Source organism: Manis pentadactyla, chromosome 4 (assembly GCF_030020395.1).
Source record: "Manis pentadactyla isolate mManPen7 chromosome 4, mManPen7.hap1, whole genome shotgun sequence".
NCBI lineage: Eukaryota > Metazoa > Chordata > Mammalia > Pholidota > Manidae > Manis > Manis pentadactyla.
In genome coordinates this window covers 143789834-143806298 of record NC_080022.1, presented here as the reverse complement: position 1 = coordinate 143806298, position 16465 = coordinate 143789834, and the positions used below count along the sequence as shown (strand labels likewise).

The window sequence follows — 16465 nt, the reverse complement described above, 5'->3', positions numbered from 1 at the left end:
GGACTGAATGAACACCAACACTTGAGGAAAAGACAATTATACCAGGAAGGTTATAGTGAAGATGGAGAATACAGGAATGGGAGAAGTTAAGGAAATGTAAATTAGAGAATTTAGTAAAGAAATGTTCAACTACTGCAATTCTTTTTTTCACCATGAGCAAGTATTACTTTTATTTATATGAAATTTTTAAATTAAGGTATTACTGATGTACACCCTTATGAAGGTTTTACATGAAAAACAATGTGGTTACTATAAACTGCTGCAGTTCTTATCCAAAGTTAAGTCACCTGTAACTTTCTAGTCACCTATTCCTTTCTCTCTAGCCCAATCCACTACCCTGGTTTAAGAAGTGGTATTTTATGAACATTTCCCAAGTTTTAACAAGCCTCTTTTGCCATCAATCAAGCCTCACTTTCTATGTTCTACGGCATGGCTATTTTTCTTTTCATTAAAAAATAAATAAATCTGAGAGACCAACTGTTCAAAACATGTCAGTGGATTCTCACCACCTACAGGGATATTGGGTTTGTGCTTGTCTTGCATAAAATTTATTTCTAGCATTTGACACATGGCTGGTATATTAATAAGTTAGATGATCAAGGTAAAGATTTTTTTTAACTTGCACCATTTAGCTTCCTTGAAACAAACTGAATGGCTGGCAATCTTTTGAACACTATTCCATTTCCTCCACCTAAAACATTCTGACTCTCCTTGTGCAATAAGCCAACTTCCACTTCTTTTTTGAATCTTAACTACCCTCTCCTGACCTCACCACCCATCCCAGAGAGTTCCACTATGTTCCAAATGCTTTTTATGTATTTTTCTACAGAGCAATCACACTAGCAATATATTTCTCCCCCCTATGTTCCTCTATTAGACTGAGTTCCTTAATGACATGAACTCTTTCAACTACTTACCACAATTGCTTCACACAGTCTGGTGCAACAAATAGATATTGATTTAACGGAATACTACCCACAAATCAGTCAGGAAGTAACAATATAACAAAGTAATATTAGACTGACCCATTTGAAACTGCTGATAATTCAACCTCCTTTGACCTACAAAAACAGCAATTTCATACATAGGCCAACTAACCAGATTCAGCAATTCTAAAATCCTTCAAAGAAAAAGACCAAAGCTAAGAGCAGTTAAAGCCAACTAGAGGCTTATTTTGTTGCCTTTACAATTGAATGATTACTACTGTCCCAGTTTAACATTTACAATGACATCTAAAATCATTTTAACATATTTGTTCATGTGAAACCTTCGTAAGATTGTATATCAATGACAACTTAATTAAAAAAGCATGTAATAGCTCCCCTGCAAAATGAAAATGAATGTAAGGCCAACCAAGCTGACTCCCCCAACTGAGAACCCCCAGATCAGTTTACCACTAACCACACCTTCCAATTCTTTATTAGGCCATTTCAGATCAAATTCTGTAAAATTTAGCAGGGCTGGTGACATAAATTTAAATTCAACCTTTCCCCCTCCTAATCCGGATTACCCATCTTTTGATGACTACAAGCTATCCCAATACCATGTTTTGCTATTCAGATTTCCTCTTTCTCAAACAGTCCATGGTACCTGCCTATTCTTTTGCAGAAGCCTGTCAGTTATTTCCCCACATCCTTTTCCCTTCTGTTTGACTTCACCCATAGATCTACATACAGCACACGTTTTCAAGTAAACTTGGCTAAGGTAGTTAGAAGTCATCAACGTTCCAGCAGATGGTTAACAAATTCTTAAGTGAATCAATTTCTGTCCTATATTCCTGATTTGGAGCTGTACCAAAACATACTAAACAGAAATGTCTGGACCACTCTAAATACTCACATTAGAACCTTGAAGCTCAAGATTTGTTTTTGTTTTCTTTGCTCATGTCTACTGTTGTTATTTATTCTAATCTGGTTTACTCTTAAAGGTAAAACATCAAATTCAAGTTACTTGGAATGAAACTGCTACTATGAGAGTAACAGACAATTTCTGCTTTTATAACATGGGTGGTTATTTCCCTCACCCTCAGGTTAAGCTATTGAAATATGGGTGTTAAATTTTAACTTCTATAAATTCCTTAGACTAATACCAAAGTAAATTTATTATAACTGCACTAAAAAAGCAGACTTAAAGAGAAATAAAGCATCCAGTATGGATGGTTATATGACAAGTTATTGGGGAAAAAGGATCTTAACACCATATTACAGTTACTTGTTATATATAATCCTGTATGTCCCATATTAGAGGGAAAAATAAGAACCCTACCCAAATCTAGGAAATTCAACTAGGGCTGAAACCAAAGTCAGTCTGCAGACACCTGCAGTAAGGTTATGAGAAAGACAGCTGTAATGCCACTGGTAATCATGGAGCAATTGCGGGGGAAAAAAAGGATAGTAAAGGTGCAAATAATTATATTAAGCAATGTGTTAACAGGAGAAAACTTATTCAGGTACTTCTGTGAACAAGTATCTGAGCTGTCTACATAATTCCTGTCAAGTTTTATGCATCGATTAACCTACACTTTTTCCCAATTAACCCTATTCTGTTTCCCAAATCCTACAGACGTAGAATTGTTTATCAGTTCCCGTGTGCCCTTACCCAAGAACTTAAAAATGTTTGTTTATTTTTGGATAAATACATTCACATGACTGCAAATACAAAGGGGAAAACCTTTGTTATTTCTATTTCTATGCCTGGACTACTGCAAGATTCTAACTGATCTTCTGCTTCTAGTCATCAGAATAATGCCTTCCAATCTACCCTACAAACTGGTGCCATATTAACCTACCTGAACACAGGTCTACAAGTCAATTGCTTAACACCAGTTCAGTTTTTAATGTTGAGTACAATCTGATACAACAAAACATAGGCTGAAATGCTTATTTTGTAAAGTTAGGAATCCAGGTTTAAAAGTAATTTGCCCAAGGACACAGAAATTGGGAATAGCAGCATTAAAATGCCTGTCTTCCATCATTTTAAGTTAATTCTATTCCTACAATCTATGGTCCTGACATCTTATGGCTCACCTGCCTCCAGACTGAAATTAAAAGCTTCCATTTACCTTCCTTTGTATTGCCTCACCACATCCAAAGTGGATCCCTTTCAATATTTACATTTACTCATGAATTCTCCAACTTTTCTATTCTTTATCTTCCTCTTCTCTGCATTTCCAAGTCAAAAATCTTTCCCAGACATCAAAACCCAGTTTAAATGCTGCTGCCTCCACGAAAACATACTATCCTGGGTTTACTCTTACTACGTTTACTCCATTAGAAATTCTCTCCCTCCACTTAAATCTCCTAGTTATTTTTATCCTTATGACAGTTAGTATGTTGCCTTATAAACTTGTATATTATTTTCTCCTCTGCTGAAGTTCTTTAAAGTAAAGGAAAAGATTCTGTTAAAGTTAAGTCTTCTATAACTAAGCACAGTACTTTGCCTGTCGTAGGCACATGATTATGGAAAGGAAAACACAAACATATGCAAGTTATTGTATAACTCCTTAACAGTATAGAAAACAGTGGCAGAGGAAAGGAAAGCAGGATTAAGCTGAACAAAACTCTCAACCTAGAGCTCCCAGTCCTAGCTGGCAACTGGAACCCACCTAGTGAGTTAAAACAATTAAAAAAATTCGAGGGCCCAGCCCAGATGTAGTGAATCAAATCACTTATGCCAGTAAACCTGTCACCTGTGGAGGTAATACAGAAACAAATTTTTAAACTTTCGTGTAATAGCCTGGAGTTGCCTCAGAGATGTTTTAAACTAGACAACTTTTATGTAAGTCACCCCAAACATCAAGGATTAAGTCTTATTTCTCTCTTCATCTCCCCCATGTCTCTCTCCCTGCTAGGTAAAATCTACCATATCAAATTGTTTTTTAGTGAATATTCCAAGGCATCAGCATTCTGAATGCTTGGTATCCTTCAGTGCAGTATTAGCCAGGCAAGATAAATCAACATGGTTTAAATTAACCCTATGATTAAACACACAACTCACACCCATCCGTTTTATTCAAACAGACTTGCTTTGAATGACTTTAAACCATTTCAAAACCAAAGATTCACCTCAAAAGTTAGGATCTACTGTTACAAGCCTGGGACAACAAACCAAAAAGTTCTACTAAACTAAACATTCTGAATAACTACTTTGAAAATATGTCCTTGGATGTGCACTAAAAGTCATCATGCTAACATATGCAATGTATTGACTAGTAAAATGTTAGGATACCTGGAATTTGCTTTTAAAAAACTCTACCAAAAAAACTGTGAAGGTAGATAGATGAAACAAGAATGATAATGCTTTTGAAATATTCAAGCTGGATGATGGGTACACACTGGAGTTCCCTGTATTATTGGCTCAATTTTTGTGTATACTTATATTTTTTCATAATCAATTAAACAAGTATCACAAGTTTGCCTAAGTGTCACTTGAGGTAAACAGGAAAAGAGGGCCTATCTCACCTTAAACACTGACTGCGTTGCAATGGTATAATACTTTCCCAGATAACACAGAGATTAAGTCTTAAGAGAAGTTGGTAGCATATGTACCAAATGCTAAAAGAAAATTCCAAGCACTAGAATTCCCATCAATTTCTTCTGATGGTTCAATGTATCATTTCATATCCTCAATTTTACTTAACAGATTTTAAAAATTCTGCAGCACTTCTAAGGCTCCAAGTAATTAGTATTTAATCTAAAAAAATGCACCATATTCCTATTGAACAGACGTAACACACCTGCTTACCAATTTCCAAAGAAAGCTGTTCTAAACCTAACTTCAACTCAGTAAGAGACTACTTCTGAACATTTAAAGAAAAGACTATATTAAAGAAACAATAAAATAATACAGGTGGCTCTTCTAAAGGATATTCCAATAAGCCCAACTGATTATTACCTTTTAGAGTTTAAGAAAACTTAGAAATAACAACCCCCCACAAGCCTTCACTTATGAAAAAGATCTTCAAATCTTCAAAAACCTGTGAGTTAAAAACAAATTCAAAGGGAAGAGAAATCAGTGACCTATAGACCAATCTACATTTGGCAGGAATTCAAAGAACTTGCCACTTAACAACCTAATTTAACAACATTCCCTATTTTTCTAGAAGGGGTAAAAAAACCCCAATCAATACCAATTTAATTCCAACAAAATGTACATGTAAAAAACTCAATTTGCTGCACTTTACTAAAGCAAATTTTCTGTAACACCAGCAAAATTAAACATAAAAGAATCCATGTAGGGGCATTAGTTTATTTAAATACCACTGATTTCATATCTGGTAACCCATCTATAGAGGCAAAATGCATACAGAATACCTAGAAAAAAACAGGAGTTATTCCCACCTAAAAAGCCCTGAAATTTCCCAGAATAAAAATGATACTTACAATCAACAAACCACCTAATGCAACAACCTGTCCCAAAATTTTTGACAGGTTGTGGGACAACATAACACAACCAGATTATCCTCTCAAGCTCACATAATGACCATCAGTACAAAATACTTTAGTAAAGATTTTCCAAATAATGGAAAAGGCAGACGGCACAGAAAAGAACACTACGAATACCCAACTACTCCATTGGCAGAACTGTTAACCATGTATTAAGAAACGAAACATCTTTTGCCCTACCTTTCCTAAGAACATGCATTTCCTGGATCGCCTCCAAAGAGCAGTGCTGGAGAAAAGACAGGTAATTTTATCTGCAAGGATTTCTACTCCTAAACTCTTAAGAGGCAACTTTACTTACTCTCAATTTTTAAAGGAAAAATAGAAATAGGACATCTACTTTACTAAAAATCTTCCAGTTTGCAGATAAGGAAAGGTATGCCAACTAGGTAATTTGCTTAAAAGTTACAACATAGCTTTGTTATTCATCTGTGACAAGGATTCTCCCAGGGAGAATATGGTAATTAACTAGTCCCACTATCTGATATACTGGCCCTTCCCTACAGTTGCAAATCACTGCCTAAATTAGCCACTGTTAAAAATGGGAATTCACAGTATGTATTAGGTTTGTGCACACGTGCACGGGGTATGGATTTCCTTTAGGCAAGCAGGGTTGGGGGATGGAGGTGGAAGACTAAAAACCAATGCTCTTAAAGCACCAAGGTTGTAACATCACTCATAAAACCTCATTATTTGCTTTAAGTATTTACATCTCATACAGCAAGTTTTTTAAAGACATAAATACACCGTACTCTTAAGGAAGTTTTTAGCATGGAATATGAAAGATGGTTCGTTTTTTTAAACAAAGGCTTTGGGGTTATGAAAATTACAGACTCCCAAGGGCCTGGTCCCTATAACGCTAACTGGTCTTGCCATAGTAGTTTGTCGCTATTATTTCCTAGTTACCACTCAGCACCCATTCCTTCTCTTAAAGAGAAAAAAATAGTTTGACACTATCTTTTTGGACTCTTTCTCAAATACAGTGCTCCTGGGGTTGAAAGTACAGCACAGAGAATACAGTGATAATTCTGTAATATCTTTTCATGTTGACAGATAGTACAGTAACTACACTAGCTGGGGGGGTATTTCCTAATGTAAGTAACTGTCAAATCACTGTTCTGCCCTTGAAAACCAATATAATATTGTATATCAATTACACTTCAATAAAAACACTGCTCCCATTCATTTTAAGCACATCAGAACTACTGAGTAGCTCACTAATAAAGCATATGATACAAAAAACAAAGGACAGGGAACATCCGTTCAAAGAAAAATGTTAAGTGTGTTCAAGAGACAATATAATTTCATCCCTTTAAGCACTCCCCCATCCCTTTATTCACTGAACCAGACAGGAGGTCAATTACACTTACACTTATCTATATAAAATGAACTGCTTACAAGTTGGAAAAGTGAACATCATTTCCAAACTTAAACTGTACTATTTCCAAAGACCCTGAATTAGTTTGTTATCAGCTGCTTATCCACATTGTTTTATTTTCAGCTAAGCTCTGAAATTCTTAAAGAATCTCATGGTAATTTACAAAATTCACCCTTACTACAAAAGCTGTAAGTATATATTAAATTGACCAATACGATTTTTAAAATGACCAATACAAATCTTTGTATAGTAAACAAATGAGTTACCTTTAGTGTGATATACAATAGCAGCCCTCAGGTCAAAAGAACCCCAGCTATCATTCCTTTCTAGGCCTCTCTGGTATCTCTGTTCTTTGGCGGAGCCTAACAAAGTGTTCGTAGGAGACGCCAGAGGATTTTGATTTTCTATCTCGTAGTCCTTTGAGAGAAACACTAAAGCACCTTGACTACTGGTGTCTGCTTTTTGCAGGTCACCTATATGACTGGGTTCCAAGGGTAAGGCTCCACTTTCACTAGTCGTCCCAGATTTTAGAATGCTACCCAGAACTTGAGGACTAGTCCGTTTTTCCAGCTCATAAGCCTTGGGAAACACAGGATGCTCAGTTCCTGAGGGGATTATTTCAGCACCCTGTGGAACCAAAGCGGCAGGATATTCCCCTTGAAATGTCACCTCCATTGCTTTATGATCTGATGACTTCCCAATTACAGTCTCAGGGCCAGCACTGGGCTCATTTATAAATGATAAACCCCACTGATTCTGGAAGATATCCCCCAGGTTCTGCTGATCTGTCTGAGAGGGTAGATCCACTTGTGCTGTGCTCAACAGCACAGTTTGCATATTTGAAGGGTAGATAAAAAGGCTAGACTTAATTTGTTCAACAGCTGCTGAAGTTAGACTCATGTCCTGGAGAACTGAATCAGTCCCAGAAGAGATGGGTGTTAGAGTATTAGTAGCAGTAGTTAGCAGTGGCTGACTCCCTGGAGAATATACACTTGCATCAGTCCCTGCTAAAACAGGCCCATTAGAAAAGTTGGCCGAAGTAACAGATTTCAGCGCTGACATAGGGACTTGGGATAACCGACTTGAAGACTGGGTCTGAGTTTCCCCAGTAGATGATGAAGAGGATGAAGATGAAGATGGTGACGAGTTCTGTACAGTTTTGTTGAGGTTTTCCTTAACCTTGCTTGCGTAACTTATTTTGGGAACTATTTTAGCACTGCTATTGTCCACTGGAAAAACTGGGGGTGGTTTAAATAGGGTCCATGAATCCTCTTTGGAGGCAACAGCAGAAGCATGCTTTCCTTTGGGCCGATCATCAAACTTTTTGCTGCTCACAGCAGGTTTAATATCAGAGCTTTTCCGCAGCATATCACCCACAGCAGGTTTTCCTCGACTTGTTCCTCCAGGCCCACTCTCATACTTCCAAATGGGCTTTGAACCATCTACTCGATTTCCCTTTTGTTCACTATAGTCAGGCTTGTAACTTTCAAGTCCCTGTTTTAAGGTTGGGACACTGGTCTCTTGCTGCATTATTTTGTCCTGTGCTAAATTAAGGTTTTCACAACCCTTGGCACTATTGCGCCTAGCTTTCCTTTTTTTAGGAGTGGTATATCCACTCTCAGATCCACTACCATCATTATCTGCTCCTTTGCCCATATAACCATTAGTAATATACCCAGAATTATTTGTCACAACACCATTCGGAATTGCTGCAGTATCGGTCTTGTCTACAGACTGGTTCTCTCCAGACTTATTTTCGTAAGACTTCCCATTCTTTTTGTCCATACTGTTTTTCTGAATGAAATTCCTGGTTTTAATTCCTGCTTTCCCAAAGGTGTTGGCTTTTACAGTCTGCTTCAGATTAGTGTCTACAATTTGTTGGTTGCCATTGAGGACCCTGGAAATAGGGTTGGTAGCTTCATCAGAACCCAGGCTCTTTAAAGGTATTTCTCTTTCTCCAGCATTACCATTTAGTTCAACATAGCCTATGGAGAAAAAGAAAAGTTTAAAAAATTACAATACATGAACTACAGTAGTACCTAACACTAAACGACTATTTATTTATTAGCTAGACATTATTGCCACGGAGCTTTAGCTTTACTTTACATTTTTATCTCACATCTCTCTAAGACACACAAGCCCCATTCAACAGATTGGAAGGTCTACTAAGAGAACTGAGCTGGGATTCCAAGGGTCAGAAAGAACATGGTATGATCTCTTAAGCAGTAAGCTATAAAACCTCTCATCCAACAGAATCAACCTCCCATCATTCTCACAAGGCTCTTTACAATGAAGAGCAAAGCTACCCTCTGGGCAAAACCAAGTTACATTGATACAGTAATTGTTTAAGTATTACAGGGACGTTAAAGGGTACATTTCTCTGAAACCATAAATGGCTGGTGGTCACCATAAGCAGTTTCTATTTTATCCTGTTGAACAAAAATATAACACCTGTGGACTTTTTCTAAACTAGTCTTAAATTCATTTTGACATTTCTTAAACATTAGATCATACTATTAATGTATGAAATCCAAATGCCTATGTACCAATGTTTCTACATCTTACATATTTTCTTCAATTTACATTTGGGTAAACAAATTCTCAGAGAAATTAAGTAACTTGCCCAAAAATCTGAACTACACAGTCTGTCTAGAGCAGGGTTTCCTATCACTGTCATACTGCCTAACCAAATGATGCAGTAAGGAAATGTTTTCTAACAAAACTACACTGAAAGTCTTCTAAGTTTAAAAAGCATTATGGTATTCAAGTTTAAAGACCGCCAACTAACACAAACAGTTTACTACACTATAGGTGATTCAACTGAGCCAACAACTTTTCCCATTTGATTACTAGTAAAATAGTGGTATTACTTATCTAAATTTCTGTGATATATTGCCCAAAAGATTTTGAAGTCAAGTCATTAGAAATAGATAAACAGGATATACACATTCATTTCAGGTACCTTTTCAAGGAGGGGGTGGTATTTAATAGTAATACCAAGTAATCTGCCCTTGCACTTTCATTCATTCTCTTGAGCCTGTAGCCTGTTAAATCTAAAAGGCAAATGAGCTTGCATATTCTTATTTTGAAATTTTTGTTTTAATTTCCAATATAGTAAATATCAATAGCTGTAACTCACATCAAAATACCTTTGTGTATTTTAAGAGTATTAAGAGATATTAAGACTTTTTAAATTTGAGAACCATTGTTTCAAAAGAACTTGATGGGGAATAGAACAATCTGGGAAGACTTACAACAGGGTTTATGATAATTTTAAGTCACTCATTCTGTATCAGAGACAAAGATGGGAACACTAAAAATGAGCAAATGAAGTCACTTTCTACTAGTATCTTAACTTTCAGGAAGTAAGAAAACATACTTAGGGCATAATCATTCCTACATAGAATAGCACGAAACCTGTAACTTAGAGAATATGTTTTGTAAAAGTCTACCGTGGAATTACATTTTATTTTTTTGGCTGTTGAAAAAGCTATGATAGCCAATCAAGTCAAACTTTTGGTGGAAAAATCCTAACTATGAACAGTAAATTAGAGACCTTTAGAAAACCAGAAAGTTCCTACACAGAGGCTCTCAACATTTTTAACAGGTATGAGTTTACCCATATACAACTCTAGACCAAAGAGAAGAACTATATAACCATTTAACACTCTAACAGGCTAAACAAAGGTTTATACTCTTGGGCCCATTAGTTATAACTTTTCAGATCTCAAAGGCAAGAGTCTTCTTAAACAACAAAAAAGTCCAACAAAGTCGGACCAAAGCCAAGACTTCTAAGTGAACTGGAGTAATTTTCCCTAAGATGACTACATAATCACCAATTTAAAAACAACTCAGAAGCCACTATACTCCCACCCCCAAGTTTTAATGACAAAAAACATTTCTCATTTAATTATATAAAATGTTTCCTACAACAACCTTGTTGGTATGCAAAAGTCAGCCAGAGAGGCATTTTCTTTTTAAAACTTTAGGTATTTAAGAAAAATGCAAATACTATATAGAATTACTGAGAGAAATCAAAGGACTCCTAGAGCTTTATTATTCATGATTTCCATGCTAAAGCATCTAATCGTACTTCAAATGGACTCAGTAAAACCTGAGTCCTGATAAATCTGGTTTTTGAATTAGAAACCGAAATTACTAAGCACATTTGGCCTTCTCTTGCGCCCTCTTCTGGATAAGGAAAAACTACTACTGTTTATGGGGGTAATGATGGGTCATAAAAGCCCACCCCAACCCATTAGCTACATCTCAAAAATCTTCACAAATTTTCTATCAGCATTATGCATGTTGAAGCAAAAGTACTGTGACTAGGCCTGTACAGGTCTGAAAAACTGCTCATCCCAAATTGTTTACTTTCTCTCCAAATTGCTAAGCCAGTGTCCCCTATTTATCCCCTTCCAGGATAAGACATACTAATTTGAAAAATGCCACCTTGAATAGTTCAGGGACTACTTCTGTATGTAGAGAGGAGTCCTCCAGGAGTACATTAATACCTGACTGACAAAATACAATTTTTTCAGTCTGAACAACAATACATATATTTCAACCCTCAATAAGGTTAAGATTTTTTCACCTTTAAGTTGAAAAAGACCTCACATTACTACGATCTAGTGTGGTACAGTTTCTAAACTATTCCAAATCCCTAGAATTAAACACTCAACACGTTTCTATGTTCATTTCTACTACACACACTATCAGTCCATTACCACCCGCAAAAGTGGAAAACCCGGCATTTCAATCTCAGTCTTCAAGTTAAACTGACTGCAATAGAACATCAGTTTTTCTCCAAACCTCAGTAACTGCTTTTATCAGAGTTGACATGCTGGGTTTAACTTTCATTTGCCTACCATTCCTTTCATTTCTCTTCAATTAAAAAAGATCTCGTTTTTTAAAATCTGCATGGTTATAAACTTGTTTCTTCTCAGATGTCTTCTAAAATGACTACCCTACCCTTAATTTAACATTTGCTAAAAACGTTAAGTTTTGGTATCAATATCGATTTTAAAATGGGAAAACCTTTCTTACTAACACGGAAAAGAGTCTCTTTCCGAGGCAAAAGGGTAATGAACCAACCTCATGGATAAGCAACCTTGGTTCACCCTTAAGAACAAGAAATAGGGGTAAAAAAAAACCTTTCTCCTTTTCTTCCATCCAATCCAACATTTCCCTAATCTCTCTCCTCATCAACAGAGTAAGTACTGGGGGTTGGGAGGAGAGGTGCAGGGTGCATGTTGGAAGGAGACAGAACAAGCTTTTTTTTTTTTTGTAAAAATGAGCTGCTAGAAGGAAAGGGCCCAAGTGAAAGCCTGAGGCGCGGAGTCGTGAGCGAACCTGGCAGGAGACGAGGTTTCTGTGGCCGAGAAACTCGTGACCGGGGAGCCTGGTTCCCGCTGGGCACCCCACCCGGCCTTCAGGCACCGCCTCTACCCAAAATGTATCCCCCTCAAGTCCTCCTGCCCTGGGGAGGGCCGCGGCCTCCGCCCGCGGCTTCCTTCTCCCGGCACTCTGCCGCGAGGACGGCTCCCCGCGCCTCCCGCCTCAGCCGGGAGCGGGAAACGCGACCGCCGGCGCGCAGGGCCCGGGGCAGGCCGCTCCCCTCGTGGCCGCTTCCCTCCTCCACCCCAACCGCCCCCGCCCCTCACCCCAGGGACCCGCCCGGGGCCGCGCGGCCGCCACCGGGTTACACAATCCGACGGGCGACGGGGGGAGGGGCGACCGCGGGCCTGGGGCGGCGGCGCCCCCTCAGCCAGCCAAGGCGACCGCCATGGGGATCCAGAGCCACCCGGCTCCGCCGCGCCGTGTGCCCCTCGACACCCTTCCCCCTCCGCTCCTCTGTGGGCCGGAGTCGGTGACAGGAATCGGCTTCCAACATGGCGGACAGGAAGCGGCCCCGCGAGGAGGAGAGAACATTCCAGCCGCGCCGGCTCTGGGGGGAGCGGGCCCGGGGCGCCGGGCTCGAAAGGAGCCGCGGGAAAAAATTGCCGCGTCCGGTCCCCAAAAGGGGCATCTACGAATGGACATTATCTACAGAACGAGGGGCCCCAATCGTCCCCCCAGACGGAGAACCCCAAGGCCACAGGTGGGAGTGGGGTGGCGGGTGAGGGAGACACTTCCTCACTCTGCCCACCTACCCTCCTCGCCGCTCGCAAAAGGGTCTCGCGACACTACCCCAGTCGGGATTCGCTAGGCCTTCCCGAGATACACCCGAAGGGCTCGGGGGGAGGGCTAGGTTCACCCCAACTCAGGCCTCCAAAATAAAAGGTCCCTCCAAGGCCGCGCGGGAAGGTAAAAAGGCGGCTAGACGTCCACGGCCGACCCTCCGGGTCTCCCTCCAGTCCGGGCGAGGGCCGGGAAGGTCACACTGGCCTGGCTGGGCCTCTCCCATGCTGAGGGGGAAGAGGGCGCTGCAAACCCTCGGGCCCAGCCCAAGCTCTAGAATAAAAGGGGGCTTTCGCAGGCCCGCAGGACGCAAACACACACACACACACACACACACCCCGACCCAGGCCGCGCTCTCCCGATGCAGCCCCACCCCCATCTCCCCTGCCCCCAACCTCGTTCCCCTTCCCCCACTCGTCCTCCCTCCCAGACCTGTTTTCTTCTTCGGCGTTTCCTGGTGTTGCTGGAGGGCGTGTTTCTGCTCATGTTTCATCGGTTTTGGCTGGGCCTTGGGGCTGCCCTCGGCTCCATGCTGCAGGTACTGGTGAGGCTGCTGGTGATGATGGTGGTGATGGTGGTTGTGGCTGTGGTTGTAGAAATAATAATGGTGATGGTGGTGCGGCGGCTGCTGCGGCTGCTGCTGCTGGGGGTGATGGTGCGGGTGGTGGTGGTTGTGATGGTGCTGAGGCTGTGGCTGGCCGGGCTTCTCCTCCATTGAAAGCGGTTGGGACTCTCCGGCTGAGGCTGCGGGCTGCTGCACCGTCAGGATCTGAGACTGCTTCTCAGGGCTCACTCAGTATATCTGAGCGCGTCTCGCCAGCGCACTGGTTAACCCAGCGATTCTGTGAGATTGGCAGCCGCGCTCCGGCAATCAGGAGCCATGCTGTGCCGCAGGCCCCGCCCCCAACCCAAATCCTCTTTCCTTCCCCTTCGCCACTGCCTCCTGGCCAACGCCACTTACCCTGTGCAACCTCGCAGGGCCGGGCCTTCAACGTCAGCAGTATGGCTCTCTCTCCTCTTTTTCTCCTTCACCGCGCAGTCTGCGAACAGCACTTTCTACACTCCTCGGCCGCAAGCAGGCTCGTGTCGAGTGTAGCAGATTCCATTGAGGAGTCCACTGGCTCTGGGACATGTTGGTTTTGCACCTCCTAGAATCTGTTGGCTTTTTTTTTTCTTTATCTTTTTCCGGGTAACTAGAGGGGAAGCTCAATTCTCTTAACCCTGAAACCACTAAAGGGGCAATACAAAAAGAGGAAAGAAATACATTTTTAAGAATTCAAGAGCTTCACAATCCAGTAGATCATTTAGTATTCTGGATTCATTTTGCTTTGTATTCATATGCTAATCTCTTTCCACGAAGGGATTATAGGGTTCTACAATGGGGTATCTGTGTAATTTTCTAAAAGGGCACAAAGGGTTTAAATCATTGTTTCTTTGTAGTTGGAGGCAAGGGAGAGCGGGAGGGATGAACATCTAAAATCTACACTGAAGTTTTTGTTTTTTTTTAACTGCAGGTGAGGTCAACTGTGGAACCAAGATAGGTTTTAGAATGTGAATAGTTTAGAGAGCAAAAGACGGGAAAAGAACACATTGAGAGTTCTTAAGTTTAAAAATAAAGTTTTTGCATGTATGGAAAACACTGGAGTTTAAAGAGATAATGTACTGGTATTGTAAGGCTTATTTAACTTACCCTGCATTATTACATCGCAGCCTGATTTTTAAAAGCAAATGATAGGAGAGTGATTGTTCAGGAAGGAAGAAAAGGGTTGTGACGGGGAGAGCACAGGGGTATCCTCTGATATTTTATTCTTTGACTTGTTCTTTACAGTGAGGATTTGTGTAGCTTTGCTAACTTTTAAAGAAGATCCTTTTGGGGTGGGGCGGGGTACATTTATTCAATTTTGAGAGCTAAAGCCCCAATAATAACATATCGTGACAAATAGGTCTTTGCATTTGAAGTCTTTGCCACTTTCCCACGTATTAAAGAAGAAATAAAAGTGTATATAGAAGTTAGGATTATGTTCATAGGGGTTTATATTCTCTTGCTGTTTTACACATTTAGTTGGAAGGCAAGAATTCCTGAGTTATAGCTTTTCTTTCTACATTTTCTACATTATAGCTTCAGGCAAACCAAAAGCACTCCAAGTTTCTGACTTACCACACTTTCGCCTACCTTAGTTCCTTCACATACAGTTGTATGAAGTTGAGGAAACTAAGCCTTGATTTCAAATGCTCTAGTTGTGAATGTTACCTTAGTAAGTAGTATGTAATAGTATGGAGAAAGTACATTGTGATATAACGTAAGAAAAAAATACATCATATTAAATTCTACAGCTCATAACCTTGTAAAAAGATGAGTATTTTTAATAAGTATGGAAATACAATAGTAGAATGTGTACCTTTTTTCATCCGATTTTTCTAAAATTATTTTATGTAATATATATTTGAGATTTGCTGTGTGTTTGAGAGTAAAGCCATATCAAACCTATATGAAAAGAGAATAATTAGGACTACTTATTTCAAGCATATTTTTATAAACTGGAATCCGCATTAAGAAAAAAAATCACACAACAAGGAAATATAGCATGAGTGGTGAAATTATGGATATATTTTTCTTTTATTTGTTTTCCAAATGTTCTGGTATATAGTTATTGCTTTTCATAGTAGCATTATTTTAAAAATTAAAAGAATAAAAAATAGGTGAAGGGGATAAAGAGGTACAAACTTCCAATTATAAAATAAATTAGTCATGGGGATGAAACTACAGCATAGGTAATATAGTCAATAATAATTATAATATCTTTGTATGTGGACAGATGGTAACTACTTATTGTGAGCATTTACTAATGTATATAACTGTGAAATCACTATGTTGTACACCTGAAACCAGTATTATATTGCATATCAACTATATCTCATAAAAAATTAAAATAAAAAATTGAATCTTCACAATCCTTTGAAATTCATTTTATATAATATTTTACCTATTGTCAATGTGGAAAGTTATAATGGAGAGACAGGAGGTTCCTATATATGGTAGGCTAATGTTTTAAGCGTTGTTGTAATCATAATAGCTAATACTTGCTGAGCATTTACTATGCATCAGGAATTGTACCAAGTATTTTATCTTTGTTTTCATTTGTGAAAGCTCTGAGATAGATATTAAGCGCATTCTACAGATGAGGCATTTGAGGCCTGAAGAAGTTAAGAGACTTCCTTATAATTTAAAAGCCATCAGGTTTATAGTGGGGCCTGATACAGATTCCATGACAGCTGAATAGAAAAATTTCTAACACTGTCAAAGTGTGATGTACATTTCTAAGATTTTAGTAAACCTCTAAAAAACAAGCTGTATCATAACCACCATGAAGATGTCTGATTCTTAATAGAGGCAGATGCACTGTGAAGCTAATGAAGATTCAGGGTCCTTCAATGCTCAGGCCCCTTCAGGTAGGGCCCTGTGCAT

At 39.5% G+C, this 16465-nt stretch overlaps 1 protein-coding gene across 1 annotated transcript in view; it reads right to left on the bottom strand.

Annotated features, from left to right (window-relative positions):
- NUFIP2 (nuclear FMR1 interacting protein 2) overlaps window positions 1-13826 on the bottom strand; it is a 29163-nt gene extending 15337 nt beyond the window's left edge. Inside the window, exons 1-2 of the mRNA XM_036889850.2 lie at window positions 13432-13826; window positions 7086-8804 (exon numbers count right to left, since the gene is read on the bottom strand). Coding sequence (XP_036745745.1) covers window positions 7086-8804; window positions 13432-13714 — 2002 coding nt within the window. The 5' untranslated portion in view covers window positions 13715-13826. The remainder of the gene's footprint in view (window positions 1-7085; window positions 8805-13431) is intronic.
- Between the last annotated feature and the right edge of the window lie 2639 nt (window positions 13827-16465).